We start from the raw sequence: 20695 nt of genomic DNA on the forward strand, positions 1-20695 counted from the left end.
CCGGAGCGGTGAAATGTGTGTAGTTAAAACTAAAGCCATAAAAGGTAGTCGCCACCATAGATGTCTGGTCATTGGCTTTCAAGTGATGGCTGATCTCCAAGAGGGTTTGTGCTTCACATCAACAGTCATCTAATACACAGACAATAGATTAATAAAGCTACAGTGTTATGAACACCATTTACTTGATTGGCATTATAGTTGAAAATTTCACATAAAAAAAAACAACTCTGAACCTCTGAAACTCTGTCCTCTGAATTCTCAAGTATTTATAGTGAGGATATGTACCTACAAGTCCATAACTGTAGTGTCAAGGAGTGAACGTTAACAATAGAGAGAAGTAGACTCACACGGAGATAAGAAGAAGAAAATTTGTGTACGTGAGTAAGATGGGTAAATATATAGAGTTTATTATACTTGATCATTTGTACATCACAAACTGTTATTTGTGACTTATTACATGTTTCCGGAATAATAATAATAAAAGGACACAATGGTAAAATTGTACAATGCATTTCCGTTATAAATCATCTGAACTGAATGGGGCTGAGGTGCATGGTGGTTTTGATGTTTTGAGGCAATTATTTTGTATCTAATAAAGTCTATTTAGTTGTCAGTCACGTCATATTCACCAGAAACTCAAAGACACTTACGGTCCACCCAGATAGAAAGTTTCTTCTGGTGTAAAAACAGATGAAGAAACACGTTTATCTATATATATCTATATAGATATATCTAAATAGATAGATAGATACATAGATACATAGATATATTTGACCAATGTCTCACATGAGTGGTAGGCCTACAGAATTTCTTCATGGCATTTTGATTGTGGGTATTTACACATTTCTGTCAAGTTTAGGAATGTCACCATCAAGTCTTTTAAACTTATGTTCCATAGAGAATAGATTACTATCACAGGGGATTGTGCTGATGGACACCCTTAAGACACAGTAATGGAAAAAAAACAACATGGCTGAGAATTATTAAAAAAGGAAAGCCTGATTGTTTCTCTTCTAATCAGTGTAAATAAGGGTCAACTTTTACAGCAAGCTGCATGCTAGCATTTCATTTTTGTGACAGCACAGCAACACTAACGGGAAAACAATGAAAATTAAAATGTATGCTATATAAAGATAAAAAGTAACAGCCTTTTGACCCTTACTCTTTATAAATTGAATAAGCATGATACTGAGATCTATATCTAATTAATGAGACAATTCAAAGCCTGATAGTAGCAAAAGGCAACATTAAGCACTTGTCTAGTGTTTTGATTCAGGTACGAGCAGCTCTTTTAATCAACAATCAGCTCATTTAAGTCGAGCAGATTTCTTAAAAAGGCTCTCCTGTTCAAACCGGTAACAAGTATAAGGTCACTCGATACAGCATTGGTTAGATGCTGGAGGCATAACACTGGTAAGAAACTGCAATGCTACACATACCAATCCACATGTATTCATATTTTTGGCCGATGTACAGCAAAACTAGCACGATAGTACTATGTAATTCATCTCAACACAAGTCAGAAACACTTTTTTGGGGACACATTTATCTTCACTGATTGTATACTCTAAAGTGACGGCATAAGAAAAACAAATCCACAAAATGAAACATGAATAAATTAACACTGATGCCTTGACATGGCAGTTAAACCTGAGTTCTGTTTTTGGAAGTGGTTTCTTTTTTTTCTGATGATAGTACTCTATTTCTATTCAGGCATTGATAAACTCTACTCTGTACGTTGTTGAGTTATACACTCAACCGTTTTCTGTTCAATACATATATTATTTCACAGTTTGGTGTCCCCATATGTGCCACCCCAAACCCCAACCCCTACTTTATGTTGTCAACAAGCAAACTCCTCAAAGTTGCCTAGAGTCGGGTGACGAGGTAACATGTTCGGCGTGAATCCGAGACTGTCCGAGTGACTCCGGAGGGTGTCACAGGTGCTCTGCAAGACAGAGGGAAGGGAAGGAGGGAAGACGAGTTCAACCGGGTTAAGGGAGGGGCGATGAAGGGAGTGATGATGATGATGATGATGATGATGATGATGATGATGATGATGATGATGATGATGTAGGAAAGAAATGAGCCACAGGTAAAATGAGAGCGACTCGGACGATGGAGGGACACGGAGGAAATTAAATAAACATATGTGGCGAAGAGAAATTGAGCAAAAAAAAACAAAATAAAGATTAGGTTGATGATTTGTAACGAATCAGACACAAGGATGTGATATATAATCGGTGAATGACAGAAACATATGTGGACAATGATGAGGCGATGAATACAACAGAAGTGGAAGTTCCAAGATCAGCCAGATCGCATATGTTTCACAGGTAGTGAAAAGAGAGTTTAAAGAAAATCAGAGGAAGGTGGGGAAAATATGAATGAAAGGAGGGAGAAGAGAAAGAAAACAGCAAATTTTTAGTCCTGTTTTTACACTAGCATGTTAAATTGTTAAAGTTATGGAAGTTGAAACATCCACATTTGTCTGCAAGTGCAAAAGGTACCTTAACTGCTGATATGTGGATAACAAACATTGGTAGTCCATAGTCGGCTATTCCAGCAGACAAAGAACCATTTATATTTTGTGCAAACTCACTGCATGCAGACCTGTGATAACATCACAAAGTAATGCATCTAGTGATGTTATCTGGCACAAGCCTAGAATGCATTGCCTCTAAATGGACCTCTGTGCTGCAGGGAAACAAATGGATCTCATGTGGTTCAGCTTTTTTGTACAACAATTCAATAAATACGTAATCTGTTTTCACAGGTGCGCTTTATCCTATGGGAAAGAAAGCATCATTATTCAGTGGAAGGAGCAAGTTTTGCATAGTGCAGAGAGTCAGATCCTTATGCACTTGGGAGAATCCAGCCAACTTGTGTGAAACAGACCCAACTAACCTGTCCTGACATGACAGTAGATATTAAAATGCTCACTGCAGTTGGATAATCACCCCTCTTTTTGTTGCCTGTCTACTAAAGCCAGCCAAATCAATTGTAGCTACCAAGGAAATGCTGTATGAGATGGTCTCAAGTATGTATGAAAGAGAGGGACAGCATGGGAGGGAGCATCTATTATCAATGGGGTGTGCTACCTGGGGGCATGATTAGGCGTGACACCAGGGCTGGTTGGGTTCTCTGGAAACTCCTGGAATAGACATGATGAAAAGAAAGATGGGTGAGGGTGACTGAAATGAAAATAAAACACAATGCAAATGCTAATAGTTCAACTTGCGAGGGAATACTGCATGAAAGCGTTTTTTCCCCTCAGTGATATCATCAAAGTACTGAAGGAAGATGGCTGTTCACAATAAGATCTGAGTTGTTGTTTTTTAAATAAGCAGGAAAAACAAAAGACAATAATGGTCATCCAGAAGCGTTTGACGATCACTGAAGAGAATGAAAGTCAAAATTAAAATAGAGTCTAATAAATCACTAAATGCATTACTTTATTGTCGGGTTGTTTGAGTGGAGACGTGACAATGGACTAGTAGAAAAACGGTATGAAAGAAAGGGAGTACAAAAGAATGGTTTATTAAGCAGGTGAACATATGACATGAATGGGACAGTAAATATCACACTATGTTAAACTCAAGTAAAAGCACGACATAGGCTACTGTAAATATCAGCCCACTAAATAAATGCTTCCTCTTCTACTGCCATTTTTAGTTAATAAAAACTGATCCTCCAAAAACCAGACTAACTAAAATGACCTCCATAGTCTTTTCTTCCACCAAACCACATCCTGAACCTGAGGCAACTGAGCATGCAAGAACACAATCCACATGCAGAGACAAACCCATGGCCTTTTCACTGATTCGTAGAAAAATAAGGGGCAGTGTTTTTTTCGCATGATGTCGAATTGCTGGTGATGAAAAAGTCTTGGGCTTGTGTTACACAAAGAATTAGAGCTTGCATTTCCAAGTTTCTGTCAATTAAGGCTGGATGCAAACCAGTAGTAAACTCAGGGACAAAAGGAACTGCCTGAGCCTAACAAAAATCTGCTTAAATGCTTTTGATTAAAACAGCACCAGAAAAAAAGGAAACGTTTTAGCCTTTGTTAGCGCTTCTATCTCTACAGTGAGCTGCAGAGAGGGATTAATGGCTTTTAGCTGTTATTTGAACTTGAGACATGACAAGTGGTCCACATGTGTTACAAAGAACTGGATTAAGTGGCTACTACCGATACGATTTGAAAGGAAGTTCTATGTGCACTGAAAGGAAAGTTAACTTAGCAGAATTATTTGAGACATAGTGTCAAATTTGTTTTAGATTCTCAGTCATTTTAATGAATTTAGTTCTGTCTTAAACTGGTAGCATATTCCAGACAGAAGAAACTCTAGAGAAAGTTTCTCATCATACTCACGCATCTTATTTGCAAACATGCCACTACCAGACACGATGTGTTCACTTGACATATGTTACACCTATGACACAGAAGTGTGGTGTATCATTGCAAAAATACCCTATTACCCTAATAACAGATTTTTACTAGCCTCTACAGTTAATCATGATGCTACACAAGAACAAAAAATAACTTATCTTGCTGTTTTGGGCAAGATATGAAGGAACAAGTGATCAAACATCTGCCATGACATTTCCAGCAAATTGTTCAAATCTTTGTTATCATAGAAACAATGTGACCACTGATAATGAGACAGTAAATTAATTAACTTAATGCCTAATAATTTGGTCTTTGTGAGTTGCTCGGTTCCCTTCAACAGACAAACTAAGTTGAGTGACACTACTACTACGAATAATAATATATTTAGCTTTAGCTCCTGCATGTTCATTACCAATTATTTCCCCCATTTGAACGCACTATCCAGGCAAGAGCCAAAGGTAAAAAGCCATAACGTTTAGGCTCAAATTTGACAGAGAAAATAATAATCTCTTGTATTTTTCTCAGCAGAGTGAGGAAACCAACGGTCCTACAGCTAGCCAGTGAAATCAAGGTTTGATTCAGCAGTGTGTGCTGCACATTTACTGATTACTGCTATTAAAAAGGTGTATTTCAGTTATAAATAATTTCGTTAACTGCTCTGTATAAAGCTTAGATAACATTCTGCAGGGGAAGTGGAGGTGCCTCCGGACACTAGGTGTTAAACCACTGGGTGTTTTCATTTTGAAGTTAAATGGGTTTCACTAGCTTGAAGGCGTTAAAAATGAGCTGATTGTGAAATGTTAATAAAATCTCCAGACCTCTTAATCTTGTTCTGCTTTCTGGTCATTCTTCTACTCTCACATTAATCTGTTCTGGTTTTCCTCTGATCATACCGCCAGACAAAGCAGTAAAACTCAAGCACAATAACAGCTTTTCTTGTCTAAGTGAGATATAATTACATGATTGAGGTTGACATCGAGAAGCTACTGTATATTGGGTAAATACTGAAAAGTGGGTTGGTGTGTGGCATCTTCTAAGGTGAGAGATGTAACCTCTTAATGTATGAGCAGTTTATGAGTCATAACAAAAAGTGATCGAGAGCAGGGTCACACATTTCACATCTACTTGTCCATGCACTGTAATTTAAGGGAGCTCAAGTATCAAAACACTTGACAAACCACAAAAGCTTGGAAAAAGAGGCTTATAAAGTCAATTTGCTCCTTGTAAATACTCCTCTGCATTCCTTCTGTTAAACTATTGTAGATTTTTGTCATCATAAGGAATAATTCATCTTGCTTCTCCATAATATTCACCATGCAAATGAGTACTGTATGTTTGTAATATTACTTACACTGATTATGCATTCATACTGTGCAATAAAAACACTGTTTATGTATTATTAATGATTATGTTTTCTAGCACAATATGGCTTTTCTGCCTGGGAAATTGAAACTAATGATGACATAATGCGGCGTGGCTTTGCTTTCTCTCTGGTGCTGTTTATTAAAAGCATTTCCAGTGTTAGCAGACATTTTTTTGGTTGTTGTTATTGTTGTCCTTCTTTGAGCTCATCTAACACATCACATTCATTTCATTCAATCAAAGGCATTCTGAGGGACTAAAATTACCAGATTGTCGCTCTGGCAACGCTGTGGTCGTTTCTTGCGTATGAAGTAACCCAAAACCTTATCCTTAAACACCTAAACGTAAAAACATCAGATACACATTATTCAGAGACGGAATACATCATGTTCAATGATATTTAGACTACACATTAGCACTACAAATATATTTAATGATCAGAATGAAGTCAGATGAGATGATTGATACCACTCTCAAGCCTGTACGGTAAACATGAAGCTACAGCCTGCAGCCAGTTAGCTTAGCTTAGCAGAAAGACCCGGAACAGGGGGACACAGCTCACATAAACACACTAATTAACATGATATATGTTGTTCATTGTGAAGTGTTACTGGAGGTTATGTGCATTATTATTTTTTGTCAGGAGCACTTTTTCAGGCAACCAGGTATTTACTGCTCCCATGTAAAGCCACAACTTGACATTTTTACACTTTGATTTTTGTACGCATGAAAGAAATGAGATATAATTAGTGACCTTTAAAAGTGCTGTTAGGCACATTTTGTTACATCTGGACAGAGTCAGGCGAAATCTCCCCATTTCCAGTCTTCATCCTAAGCAATGCTCACTACTAGCTACTAGCTAGTATGCTACTAGCTTAGGCTTCATATTCACCATACAGACATAAGAATCTAACTAAACTTTTTTTCCTGAAATGCCTAACTATTCCTTTAAGATTAAAAACAAGCAGTACAAATATATTCAAAGGTTATCTTTACACTTATTTTATATGGTGTAAAAACTGTTAAAAGAAGTGTTACACTTAACTATATGCCTTTATATGGCAAGAATAAATTGAATTGTTATTTAAAGGTTTACAGTTTGATTGATGAAAAACATCACTTTACCTCATATAGGTAGTCAAATATTTCCAGTATTGTTAAAACACTGGCTCCGATAAACAGTCCCATCTGACCTCCAATGTCACCTAGAAAAAGAGAGATTAACAGATTTGGGCAGGTACAGTAATTGAACAATGGTGCGTGAAACCATTCCCTGTGCTGTCACTTCTAATTCAGTATCTCTCAGAGTGATCAGAGCACAATTGTCAAAAGTGTCCATCCAGCCCCAACTTCTCATCAGACCCAACCCGGCTGCCCTTGCAAGAGCATCAGATTATGAAAATGTGTTCAGCCTGTTTCACAAGTTCAAAGAGGAAACCTCAAAGCACCAGGCGTGAACACACAATGTGAAATATGTGGTAGGAGCCCGCTGAGAGTGCTGATACCGAGGTCAACCACATTTTTCTGTCACAGTGAACCTGAAATTGTGAGAATCTTACCAAGAAGCCCCGCAATTTCATAGGCCTTCTTCTGCTCAATTTTCTCATAATTCAGAGCTTCAAAGAAGATGTCCAAGACCAATATATTTTCTCTGGAGAGAGGACAGACAGGAGTACATCCAATAGAGTTTATTTCTGGTGATATTATATGACACTAAATGATATCTCACATTTCCTGTGTAACTATCTTTCATTATTGTTACATTGAAGGTGAACGATGGAGACCCAGGTTATGCTATGCCACAGTACATCCATCCATCAACAGAAAGAAGAGAAGAGGCGGAGATCTGAATAACTGATGCTACCAAATAATACTTACCCAATATATTGCTCAGTTTTGTTGAATTTCTTAGCCAGATATTTAGCAGATGCCTTACTGGGGATCTTAACCATGGACAGCTCCTTGCCATAGCGAGTCATGTTGCACGGCGTCTGACAGACGCAGTAATCGTTGTCTTTCTCTACCAAAAAGTCTGTGGATGATCAAAGTCATTCAAAAATATTGTGATCACTGCGAACAATCAAACAAACCTGCATACAGAGGCTCTCAGTTTCTGCTAAAAATAATCTCCACACACAACAGAAAAACTACATTCGCTGCCATCGTTCACTTTCCATGAAAGCAAATAATGACTGAAGCTATAATACAGAGGGAGAAAAAAGGCTCTATGGAATTTATTTGATATCAGCGAGGCATAGAGACATCACAAATCTTCCTAATGGAATTTTTATACAATAATTTTACTTTATTATTTTGCTTCAGCACTGTCTGAGATTAAAGTAATTCCAAGTTAAAGCTACAGAGGTATTATTATAAAATTCAGATATTACTGCAAAACTATTACACTAATATTTCATATTTTTGCAGGAAAGTGTGTGGGCTCACCTAAAGCTGGGTCAGCGCAGTCTTTGTACTGCTCAGGCGTGCAAACTGTTGAGGTCCCTGTTTGGAAGTGAAAATAATTATACATATAATATAAATAACTACATGAGGACACAAGTATTTGCCACATTTTTTAATTGGCCAAGTCTTTCTTCAATCATACCAGGCATGTGAACCATCCTGCAGTTGCAGTTCTCCAGCAGGTAGCGAGTTTCACAGTCAATGCGGCAGGCGGTGATGCTGTATGTGGAAAAGTATTCAGAGTCTATGGGAGTAGACTTGCAATCTCCCCAAGGCGGAGGGAGGTACTGAAGCTGAAAGAGCAAACAGCACATGTTTTCCCTCAGTATATCAGCACGCAGGATTACAGCGAATAACATAATGCAAGCCCAGTACAAAAGAGGACAACAAGCTGACAAAACCCAACAGAAATGTTTCAAACATAAAAATAAGTAAATTAAAAAACAGAAGCATTTAAATGACAATGAGACAATACTGGCAAAAAATGTCCAGTCAGACCAACATTATTGCTCATGTATAGCAGCAAGCAGACATCATGCAGAACATTACTGATGCAGGTCTAGTCCCCGGTAGGAAGCAGAATACCATGGGAATAGAAACAAGCTTAATAGAAAATCTGTAAAATATGTAGTTTCAGACAGGACACCACAATCAATGGACAAATTTTACATCCCTGAGAACAGAACTCAGAACAATACAGTTTACAGTTTTCAAATGAACTAATACATGAATTGTCCTGAATTTAACAGACATACAGAGCATTACATCCTATTTCACAGTAAATATTTATGAATTAGTCCTAATGAGCTACTCTCCAGAAGCTTATAAAAGTGGTTTTATTGTTGATTAACTATTTAGATTTTCTAATCTACGCCCATAAGAGTAATTGCAGAGCTACTCTGACTACATAGCACTCTGAATGTAACAAGGAAGTGAAGATGAAGTGTGGCAGTTTGCACTCTCATTAGAGGTAAAATTCTCATTAAAAGGTGAAGAGCAGGTCATTACATTTATGAGAAACTCAGGGAATTCTAAATGAATCCACTAATGAGGAATATTTAATGCCTGAATTTTAAGGCTTTGGTTCACACTAAACATTAGACCCATGGTGCTCGTCTTATAACTGCAGCAATGTGCCCTGTGTGCGCGATCTGTTTAGAGCTCTCTTTAACACTTTAAAGGAACTCCTTTTTTTGGTGCACCGAACACACTGACATTAAACAAGTCTTTCAGTATGGTTTCAAAGTCTTGTTTACAGCAATTTATGGTAATGAATGCCTACTACTCATTTTCATGACAAAAAGCGAACCAATTATTTGTGAATCTCCACCGAAGTTTGCTTGGGCATTTGAGCATATAGCTACTAATTGCAGTGGGAGCTAGCCAGCGGTCAATGCAAAAGGCTTCTTCCTGACAAACATCACACGAAAATGATGCTGCTATTGTCACATTACGGCTCACTGTAATTCCCAATCATCTCCACCGGCTCTAACCGAGCTAACTCTGACAATCTAATGGTCATTTAGTCAATAGAAAGTGACAGAGATAGAGTGAAATTCACTGGAGGAGTGGACTTGGCAAACATCATTAGGCCTTTATTGAACTCCATTTCTAGCCCACATCTCTCTCATAACTGAACTTACACTAGAGATAAAGCTCCAGTGCAATAAATGCTAGACTTCAAACTGATGCCAGAGTCCTCATGGGTAATAAAACCTAATGAATCACATTGTCTGGTCCCTCCAGATGACATTAAAAAGCGGTCCAGTGGATCGCCCCGAGAACACATAAAAGCAAAACGAACAAAAAAAAAAATGTTAACAGAACTGTACATGGCAGTGAAAGTGTAAAGCCAAACAGCTTTGATGAGGATACAGACTTGGATGAATGGCTTAAAGCTGGAATGAAACACATCAGCTGCTCCTTACTGATAACTATTTAACAGAGAAGACAATGAGGACGGACTGCAGATGTTGTTGCATGTCGTTGCTTCAGATGCACAGTGGGGGTACAGATGGATCCATTTCTCATGGGGGTGGGAGGGGGGGACCAGCAGATGAAAGTGTGGAACTTGATGGTGGGTGTGTAGCTATTTCACATTACAGTATTTGTGGCATGCAGCAAGCCCAGACAGTCATACGCTACCCTCTGCTCTTGGGTGCAAACGAATGTTTGGAAGCCAGGGGCGACCCCGAAGCCCAGCTCATGGAGGAAAGGAGGCTCTGACTGACTGTGAAGCTGTACCTTTATGCCGGCCTCATAGGACGTCTCATCTAGGGCGAGGGGTGAGTGAACACAGCCCACATCATTATCAAAATAATAAGAGGAGCAACAGCAAGGCAAGGGACAGACAGTGGTCAACCCCTTTGGACACATACAGCCTGTTGTCTGTATAACAACAACACAGGAACAACTCCCAGCAGTGTTTGCTGCACTGGTGTACTGGTGGGTTGTCATTCAGCCATTCTCTCCTTACATCCACTCAAGCTTGAAGGAAGACACAGTTCAGTTTTAAACATTACATAATTCTATTCCAAAATTTGGTGGTCTGGTCTTCAAGTCATAGCCTCCTATTAAAAATGTAATTCCTCTGACAGAAGCTTTACAAATGAATAGTAATGAAATCATAAGTGCTTCATCCAACTGTCTATTATCACACTGAGAGCAGTGTCACTGTCCTGGTTGGCTGACTGACTGAAATTAATGCTGGCCAGACTTTAATGACTATGAATGAAGTCTAATTAATTCAGCACATCTTTTAGGTCGTAAACACGTCTTTTAGCTGTCACTGGCATGAGCACGCGTGTCATGATTATAAATGGCAATCCGTGCACTTTGGCTTTCAGGAGGCAACTTTGTGATGGTGATTAATACATCGGATTCACTTCTCGGAGATGGCTGAATGATGGCACACTTGGAGCATTTTACAACACTTACAGAGAAAGAGAGTGAGACAGAGATTTTACATGTTTCCAAACTGCTTCCCCCAAATACAATTTGTCATCTTTGTGGTGTCCAAGTGTCTGTTTTAGGAGACAAAACTCTGCCTCAGTCATCCCATGTTATTCTGCTAAAACAAGGCTTTTTATGTGATCATTTATCTCATGCTCATGAACTAACCAAGACCATTAACTTTAGGAGCAAAATCATTTAAATTAAGCCTAATGAACTGCCCAAGTAATGAATTTGATTAACTGCTGGTGTATTCATTGCTTCAAGACTTCACAAGGACTCATTATGTGGCAGAAATTTTAATGAGCCCGCAATACAATACAAAAATACACTTGATCTCAAAGGTAATCATTGCAAAAACCTAAAATCCTTTGTGGCAGGGGCACCATTTTCTTGTGACTTAACAGTTTTTCTGTTTGTCAGAGGATAGTTCCCTATTCTGTCACTGTTTCTGTTTGGAAATCAAATGACTGGTGTTTGGCTTGTGTGCTATTCTTGTGTAGACAAAAGAGACACAATTTGAATTTTGCTGTCTTGGCAACATCACACAATCGCTGTACAGTTTCATTAAATTTGGATAGGAAATCCATGTGAGCTCAGTGTTATGACATTGCACACAGGCTATCCCGATCAATTCGGCCACTTTTCATCCATCACTGACGGCAGTGAAGGGATAGCTGAGGACTAGGAAAATAATTTCTACAGTCAACAAACCTACCACAGGCCTTTCTGCCTCACTTGATATTGTGTGTCTCTAAATCATGGTACATTTAAAAAAATATGTCTTCAAAATAGCTGTGGGTCATCTTTGTCATCTAATGATGCATATGTAAGTGTTAGAGGAATTTGGAAATAACCTAATATGATGACAGGTGTGACAGGCTTCTTTTAATAGTTCAATTTAACATCAAAAACATGATGGTCATTTTAATCTTTCCCTCAAGATAGTCTTGAGAGGGAGTCTCCAGAGGTCAGTTATTTATAGTATAGAGTCTTTAAAGCAATCAGATTTTGGCTAAATTCTGCTGCCAACAGATCCTTTTAGCAGTAATTTTAGAGAGAAAAAACATTCATAATGTTTACTATTACTTGAACAATTTTGTGTTAATTATAAGAAATTCAGAGTTAATGTTCAATAAAGCCTTCTAACCGTGTGGATTCTGAGTCTTCGTCACAGTTTTTCTCTGCCTTCTCTGTGAATATGCCACCAGAGACAACTTTCACAGCATTCAAATAAGCTGTATTCACATTTTCCCCAAGTAGTGACGACTCAATATGAAAAGTGAAACACTCTGAGCTGCCAGATATTTCTGCATGCTGTGTTGTCTGTTTTTTTTGTCTCAGATAAGCACAGTATGCTTGTATGCTTGCATCCAATAATTATTGGCCCAGCTCTTTCAATTTTTCTTGGCTGCTATAATTCCTCTGTTTCATGTACCCAGAATAACTGGGTGTTTGAATAAGACCTAAACTACACCTTTCCCTCAGAAGCTGAATCAAATATCTGATTTCGCACCAGGGTCTCTGACACAGAGCTAATGGGCAATGGCTGGCAAAGATTTGGGGACAAACACAGAATGAAGCGGAGCGAAAAAGGTCGAGGTTGGAGGGGAGGAGGCTGAATATTAGGTACCAGTTGCTGCTGACATGACACAAAAGTTTGAAAACCAGGGGCCACACCAAATCCCAGTTGGTCAATGAAGGGCGGCTCGTCCTGGCTGTGGATCTGAACCTTGATGCCTGCTTCATAGGAGGTCTCATCTGTGGATACAGCACGCCAGAAAATGTAACAACAAGTAAGGTCGCCTATGGAAACCCGCTTTTTGGCTCAGGCACTGAGTGCTCCTGAACCCCATGCTGAAAGCTAATATCAGATAGATGCTCATGTGTTAGTGTGGTGGACCGGTATTAAACAGATTTATAACCAAAGATTTATCACATGCTGTATACTCTATGAATGTACATTACAGTGTGTTGTTGTCTGCCAGATATTGAAGACAATAGGTCAATGGATGCAATTTATTAGTTGTAGACCTGGAGAAACATATCAAGATAATGTGCTATTAAAAATCCTAATACATCACTTCTGTATCGTGTAAATTCTGCAGACATATAGCAGTAAAGTAAATGAGAGGACCTGGGTAAATCATGGAATTTTGTTATCTATCTCTAGGCCTATACATCTACATAAAAATGACGAAAGATGGGTTTGGGTAGTTGGTATTTCCAGGGTAACCAAACAAGATGGAGCGATTTTTATAAAAGGGTTATATAAGTTAAAATGTTACTGTAAATGTCAAAAGCTGCACTGACCTGTCTCTCCCCAAACAGGCAGGTATTCATCCTGTTGTATATCCAACATGATCTCCAAGCCGTTCCCAGTGCCACCTTTTAATGTTGTCAACAAAGGGTTGCCATCTAGTCCCGAGTTGAATGTGTAGCATTTTCCGTAGCGTGTGTAAATCTGTAAAAAAAAACAAAATAAACAAAGAGCACATAAAAATCAGGAGAGTAAATTAAAAGTCAAATCCTTTCCATTGTGCTGTGGTAGATTCTGCACCTGTACGAGATGTATTACATGTCAGCCTGTAATTGTGCAGGACAGCTAATCATTGCAGATGGTTTGTGATTATCAGAGGAAGCAGTTCCGGCTTTAAACAGGCACCTGGCTCTGATTTGAAGAATTAATGAGTGTTTCTCAGCAGCAGCAGCAGTAGCTATCAATCTTTACCCAATTTCACTCCAAATTTCCCCTGAGTAACTTAGAGTGAATGTACTATTTTGCCATCACTAAATAAGAAACATCTGAGTTGGAAGCTCTCACAAACAAACTCAAAATTGGGTTTGTAAGAGACATTTGTGTGTCTTGACTTACAACTTCTTAAGAGACTTAACCTGTGCCAATAAAGCTCAGCGGTACTTAACGTTTGATGTGCAATTACTGGTTTGCTCACACCAAATATCTTCCTGATTTAATTAATCCAGTTGGATTGAGTTATTTATTTTCAGCTTTTGCCTCAGCCAGTTTATGGATTACCCTGGGATTGGGAAATTCTCCATCATCTGCCAAAAAACTAAAATAAATATGTATCATGACAACAAATGTCAGTAAAGACTAAGAAAGCTTAACATTCTGAAAACGGCTATCAATTTGGGATAAGACTAGAATTGATTGGTTTTGCAACACTCTGAGGAACTAGAATATCTATTCCTCATGCATTTCAACACAATATAAAAACATGCAGCGTTGAATGGCTAGAAGCATATGTCATATTATTTTTATACCATTTGTGACAACACCTACATATGGCTTACACAGTCACACATGTTTATCACAAATAGGCTACATATGCAACAATATGTGCTTGTTTATGTTCACATCAAACACCTATAGAGTGGGATGAATGGGAAAGAGACGCGGCTATACTGCAAACCATAAATCATCATAAAACTATGGAAGCAAAGAAAGGCCAAAATAAAAAATGTAGAGTTTCTGTAGATTTTGGTCTGTAAATTATATTTCTTATTAAATAAATTAAAAAAAAAAAAAAAAAAAAAAAAAGGCCAAAATACTTTGAACATTATAAGAAACTGAATAGCTGATTGTGAAATGTAAACACTACTGAAAATGTTATACCAGTGAATCTATTGCACAGAAATGGTTCACTTTACTTTCCAAAACATCCAATCTAAATTTATATGGTTCGCTTACTCTTCTGTGAAATTTCCAGCAGGTAATGTGAAGTTGTGCAATTTCATAAACTTATATAAAATTTATAATAAAATTTTCAATAATTTTCTAGGCTTCACAAAGAAAATTCAAGTGTCCAATAAAAATAAAATAAATTAATATATTTAAAAGAACTATACTAAAGTTGCTTGAAGTCAACTGGTAATTTTCTTATATCAAGATTCGAGTTAAGCCACAACGCTCAATTTGTCTCCTGGACTTCAAACCACTTACATTCAGATCAATGGTTTTCAAAGTTAAATCTTTCAACGCAATAAAATCTGTGGTAATTTCTATTATTATTGGCTGATTTTCAGAATTAGCTATTCAGTTGCTCATAAAATTAAAATAAAACTTTTATTTGCTTCCATATTAAACCCCATACTTTAAAAGTTAAAAAAAAAGAATTGCTGCATTGAGCCATACTTCCTATATTAATGGCCATGGTTATCCAAATATCCTTACTTGGCAAACAGAAATAGGTCATACAGCACACTGTAGTCTGACAATAGATTGTGGCTGCTGAGGTGATGTTTTTCTGCCTTTCTTAACAACAAGAAATGCTTGAAAGGAAAGGGATGTCAATTTTCTGAGTCTTCCCAGTCTGGTGAAATCACAGTAAGAGGGCTATTGGCAAAAACTCAACCAGCATGGCAAAGCTGATCTCAAGAGATCAGAATCAGTGGCCCATGTCCAGAATCAGGGAGACTCACGTGCACCTCAGACAGATAAGACGGCGCTTTCGTCCTCCTACTCCTGCTGGCTATATAATGAGGTTTCCATACAATAAGTCATGTGCAAAGAATTACTATTTTAAATAAAACAGGCGCTCCTGCTTAAGATGTAAGCACGCTAAAAGGGAAGCTGTCTCTAGTCAAGCCGAAGTTACAGTTTCATGGTTGATTTTTCTGGCTGGTATCTAGATGCTCAGATCTACAAAGGCAAGTGGTTAATTGTGATGCAAGTGACAGGTTAGAGTTTTAAATCTGCAAGCATCTTCCCAGATTAAAATTGTTCTCAGTGCTGTAGAAATTAGTCACTCTGCATGCATACATTCTACAATGAGCCTTTCAAACATTTCCTGATGACGTTATAAGTTGCCAGTTTGTGTTGAAATATCACCAAACGTCATTCACTTCCTCCGTGCAGCATTCAGTGCTAACTCAAAAACGAATGGGTGTAATAGACGTCTGGTGTTTTAAATGAGAAACTCAGCTGCATTCTTGAAACAATACCACATACTCCACATGCCCTCAAGATGTTTAATTAGAGCAGCTAATATTTTTATTTGACCAGATTTAAAAAGTCTGAATTATTAATTCGCAAAAGTGTCTTCTTTAATACTGTTCTCACAGGTTATAAAGCACAAAGGTGTCAAAGCTTAACTGGAAACTAAAGAACTCGGCCGGGTTAATACAACCGAATGAGAATCTTCCAAAAACTGTAAGGTAGACACTGAAGTCATTGATGATGACATGACATTGATTTTCCACTACAGCATGAAGGTAACATTGTATTTGTTTCCTTGAGTGACTTTTTGAAGACATCAAGTTTAATGAGGAAAAAGCTGTCATGCCTGAGAGGTAAAACCAGGACAGGCTTGTTTGCAGCTTTGAAACATCCACACCTTAATGCTTGCAGGGGGGTGCATTGTCAAATGCTTACATGAATTATTAATACACCTTGTAAACAACATTCAAATCTACACCTGACAAACAACACCTTTCTTTCTGTACATACAGTGCTGAAGTTTTTGTAGGTGCAGGTTTCCCCACGGAACCTGCACACCAGCAGCATGTCCTCCAGCTGGTGGCCGAGGCGTCCCATCATCTCGGTGGTGTTGATGCGATAATCAGGGGGTGGAGTGTAGTTGTTGAAGTCAAGCAGGCTGAGGAGACCCTGCTTGTGGCTGTCTTTAAGGATGGACATGCTCCTCTCCATCACTGTGTGATTAGGATACATGAGGTCCATCCAGTAGCCGCTGTGATACAGGTCATCCTTGGTCAAAGTGGACACACGGAACACATTTTTATTGCAGAAGGTAACCGCTGGGAAGGACATGTTGTGAGCCCACACCATGTAGATCTTTGTGATAGCAGGATAGGACATCAGGTACAGGATTCGATTCCCGGACCAGGTGATGAGTAGTCCGACACAAACGAAGAAGGCCATGACCCAGATGGCTTGCTGTGGTTTCGACTTGTCCGGAGAGAAGACAAACTTTAAACCATGGATCTTGGTCCTCATTATGAAATCCACCGTGATCTCTTTCCATGTTGGTTTAAGCGAGCTGGACTCTGTGTTTTGGAGAGGGGTCTCGTGGGCATCATTTTGTGTGTGTGGCCCCAGGGCGACGGATTCGGATGTGGGTGCTTCAACCATAATTGCTTGTGTCAAGGAAGGCGCTTCTTTACCAAATGCTGTTTCTTAGTAGCCCACCCTAGACATCCCCAATTTACATACAGTGGCTGTCTCCTCAACCATCTCCAGATTTATGTATCACAAATTCCAGGTAAAAAGCGACTGGAGTCCTGATGTGCAGCTGCCCCACTGCTCAGGCTTAAAAATTCTTTGTCGTGAAGATATAAACAAAGGAACTGAGCTCCTTGGGGGAGGTAAAATTGATTTACATAATGATTCCTTTATGAGAAAAACAGCTGAATCACTCCATTAACAAAAACCATCATGCGTAACCATCACCAGTTCTTCATCAATAGATAAATGGACATGATAATTGCAGATGTAAGCGACGACTTCACTCCCTGAGGCAATCACTTTGAAAATCCGGAGAGGCTTACCCCTGTTGCTCAGATCTTTCACTCCTCCATCTCCCCTCTCCAGTGCCAGACAATACTTGCAGATTTCGGTGGTTTCTCCCTTTGTGCAGTAGCTGCCCAGAACCCAACTCCTCCCTTTTCCCACAGATTGAAGAGATGCGTTTTAGTCTGTTGACTTGCAGTTTGCAGAAAGGAATATAAAGCTTGTTGCCCCCCTACACACTCTCTCTACAGTCGGATGGAGAATGAGGTGGAGCCAGTGGATGAAATTGTTTTCCTCCGGTGATGAAGTAGACCTCCAATGGTATAGAGAGGCGGGGGGAAGGTATCAATCAAAGTAGAAATAATTATGATAAAGAAATTCTGCAACAAAAAAAACCGATGAAGTCTGAAATTCTTTAATATTGAAGAATCTGTAGCTTGCTTGTGGATCAATATATCTATATAATTGATAACTGAGGGGAGCCAGCTAGTTGGAGAAAAACACAGAAAAATCCTCTTTCGAAATGTGTTAGATATATACATTATAGTACATTTTCTAGTGCATCTTTTCTGCTAGTTTCAAATAGAATTTCACAAATGCAGTATAATGAGAGCTGAAGTCTTGCTGCATGCAGATGTGGCTTTGGCTGATATTAAAGGTGCTTTGCTCCGTTTATGTGAGACTATCAGAGGATTCTGCTTGGCACAAAGCTCAGCTTTATACTTAAGACAGTTTTTTTCATTATGTTTGCTGGAATCTTTGATTTGAGCAGGAGTCTGTAATCTGAGTGTTGGCTGAGTAAACCTGATCAAAGCTGTGGTGATACATGGTTATAAAAAATGATTCTGAAAAGTGATAAATAGAGAAAATGTTGGATTAATGAGTAAACTCGGTGTAGAGTGTACCATTTGCAAGTTGGAATGTTGGATAGAATGAACTAGATGCAGATAATTTGATTTGACCCAGTTTAAATACAACAGAAAAGGGTGAAACTGACTCATGGGCATCACGGGGTCCCAGTCTCACTGACTGGAGCGATGCAGAAATGTCAACAGATGCCACGACAGATCTGAGTCCATCAAATGATTATGTTTCAGTGTCCTGCATTTCATCTTAAAACATATAGTTATGAAAATGTAGAAAAAAGTTTCACTTTACAGAAAGAGTTAGACATTTTGAGGGATAAACCTGTTCTTTCTGAGAGTGAGATGAGAAGATTAACTTCTCTCTCATTTGTGTAGAATGAATATTAAGCTTGAGCTTGCAGGCAGCTTAGCATTGATTGGAAGCAGGATGAAACAGCTAGCCTTGCTCCAGGAAGAAAACTCCAGGAAGTCACTGTGCCCACCAAAAAATATTTCCAGCTCATAAACCTCATAAAACCACAATGTGTTTTTACAATTCAGTTTAGAATGGATTAAACAAACAAGATATGATGTGTTGATGAGTAAGCTTTAGAGGTGTTTGGTAGATGGGAGTTATGTCCCTTTTTCAAGGCTTTATGCTAAGCTAAGCTAATCTTTTCCTCGCTCTAGCTTCATACATAACACACAAGTGGTATCAATCTTCTCATCTAACCCTTGGCAAGAAAGCAATGAATTTAAGTTAGTTAAATATCAAATTATTTCTTTAAGTGAAAATGGGTGTCAAAAAAAATTTTTCATGTACATAAGTTGTTTTATTAGATTAGAATACTGTGTTGCAGTAAAAATCTGACACTGGAATAATAGGCTTTCCTTTATTCAAAACCAACAATAAGTGATCTAAGTGAAGTAAACTGAGGTTAAAGTGTGAATAGAAGAAAAGAAGCTTGTTGTTACAGCATGAAATGTAATTGTTAACAAGGGTTTAGAAATCACACATCAACTTTGTCAGGACCACTCTGTCATTTAGTACGGAGGATAAATATTTTATAAATGTAACTGCATTCAATAGAAATATCAAAAGATCAAACTGTAGACTTAATAAATATTTCTAAACATTTATGTTCGTCATCAGCCAATTCAATTATAGCCAAAATTATTAATTCATAACAAAGAGAGAGAGGGGAGACTATGCAGAAGATTTTCAAAAGGTGTGGTAATAACAGCCTGATAACATTAATGACTGTCTGAATACTGAAAAATAAAGGGAAACCAAAGTAACAGCTTTAGTACTGTGGTAATAGTTATTTTCCCTTCGTGTGCTTTCATGGCTTTTGGGCAGCAAAACAACTAAATTAATTGCCTGGATCCGGCACCCCCAACAGCTACTGTATGTCATGTTTGCACAACGCCTATTTTTTCTGAGACAGATGCCTGACATTGCTTTCTTTTTAGCCTGATGCTCAAACCTTTTTATTCTCAGAAACAACTGGATAGGCTTTTTTTAATTGTAGAATTAGGGATTCGCTTTTTGTTAGGGAAAGATCCCATCAAAGTGAACAATAGCCTCTATTTTGGCATTAACAGGGATAACTCCGTTTCAGACCCAATAACAAAGCAAAACAAAAAGGAGAAAAATACTAATGCTGCATGAATGACAGGCAAGTTAATAACTCCAACAATACCACCTTATCAGAGCTATAGCTGACTGCCTGGTTTCTCTACTTATTGACAAGCTGCATTGATTTCTTTTTTTCTTGGTTTCTTTGGAAACATGTCAGTAGACATGAGGAACATTTAACTGGAGAGTTAATTGCTTGAGCTCATTTGTCCCATATAAGATCAGTGGAGGCGCAAAGGCGGACGGCTCTGCTGGTCTCTGAATCATCCCCTGTCAGCAGTTTGGTCTAAAGCTCAATTTCATTACTCCCAGCTCCAGAGGTTACACAGAAGCAATGCATGACAATTATCATTACTCTTTTCAATATGTGTTTCTGTCTTTGACAGCGACTCTCTACCAATGGACTTTTATTTCAGCCCTTTTCTGTGTGCTACATTCAAACACCAAATATGCAAATTTCGATTAGACTCATCACTTACTTTCTTTAATTTTACATTTTAAACATTTGACTTTGGAGCTTAGAGGCGCTGCATGTTTTTTACTGGTACTGTTTG

General features: G+C 38.3%; 1 protein-coding gene across 1 annotated transcript; it reads right to left on the reverse strand.

Moving 5' to 3' along the window:
• Positions 1-1817: 1817 nt before the first annotated feature.
• On the reverse strand, positions 1818-17279 carry LOC123972211 (acid-sensing ion channel 1C-like). Its single transcript, XM_046051529.1, has 11 exons — positions 16638-17279; positions 13481-13631; positions 12801-12928; positions 8358-8508; positions 8198-8254; positions 7631-7784; positions 7312-7403; positions 6878-6957; positions 6019-6090; positions 3102-3154; positions 1818-1948 (listed from the first exon to the last, which is right to left on the reverse strand). Exons 1-11 carry the CDS (start codon positions 17277-17279, stop codon positions 1870-1872), a joined length of 1659 nt encoding a protein of 552 aa, XP_045907485.1. The 3' UTR covers positions 1818-1869.
• Between the last annotated feature and the right edge of the window lie 3416 nt (positions 17280-20695).

The sequence above is a fragment of the Micropterus dolomieu genome, linkage group LG06 (assembly GCF_021292245.1).
Source record: "Micropterus dolomieu isolate WLL.071019.BEF.003 ecotype Adirondacks linkage group LG06, ASM2129224v1, whole genome shotgun sequence".
NCBI classification, from domain to species: Eukaryota; Metazoa; Chordata; class Actinopteri; order Centrarchiformes; family Centrarchidae; genus Micropterus; species Micropterus dolomieu.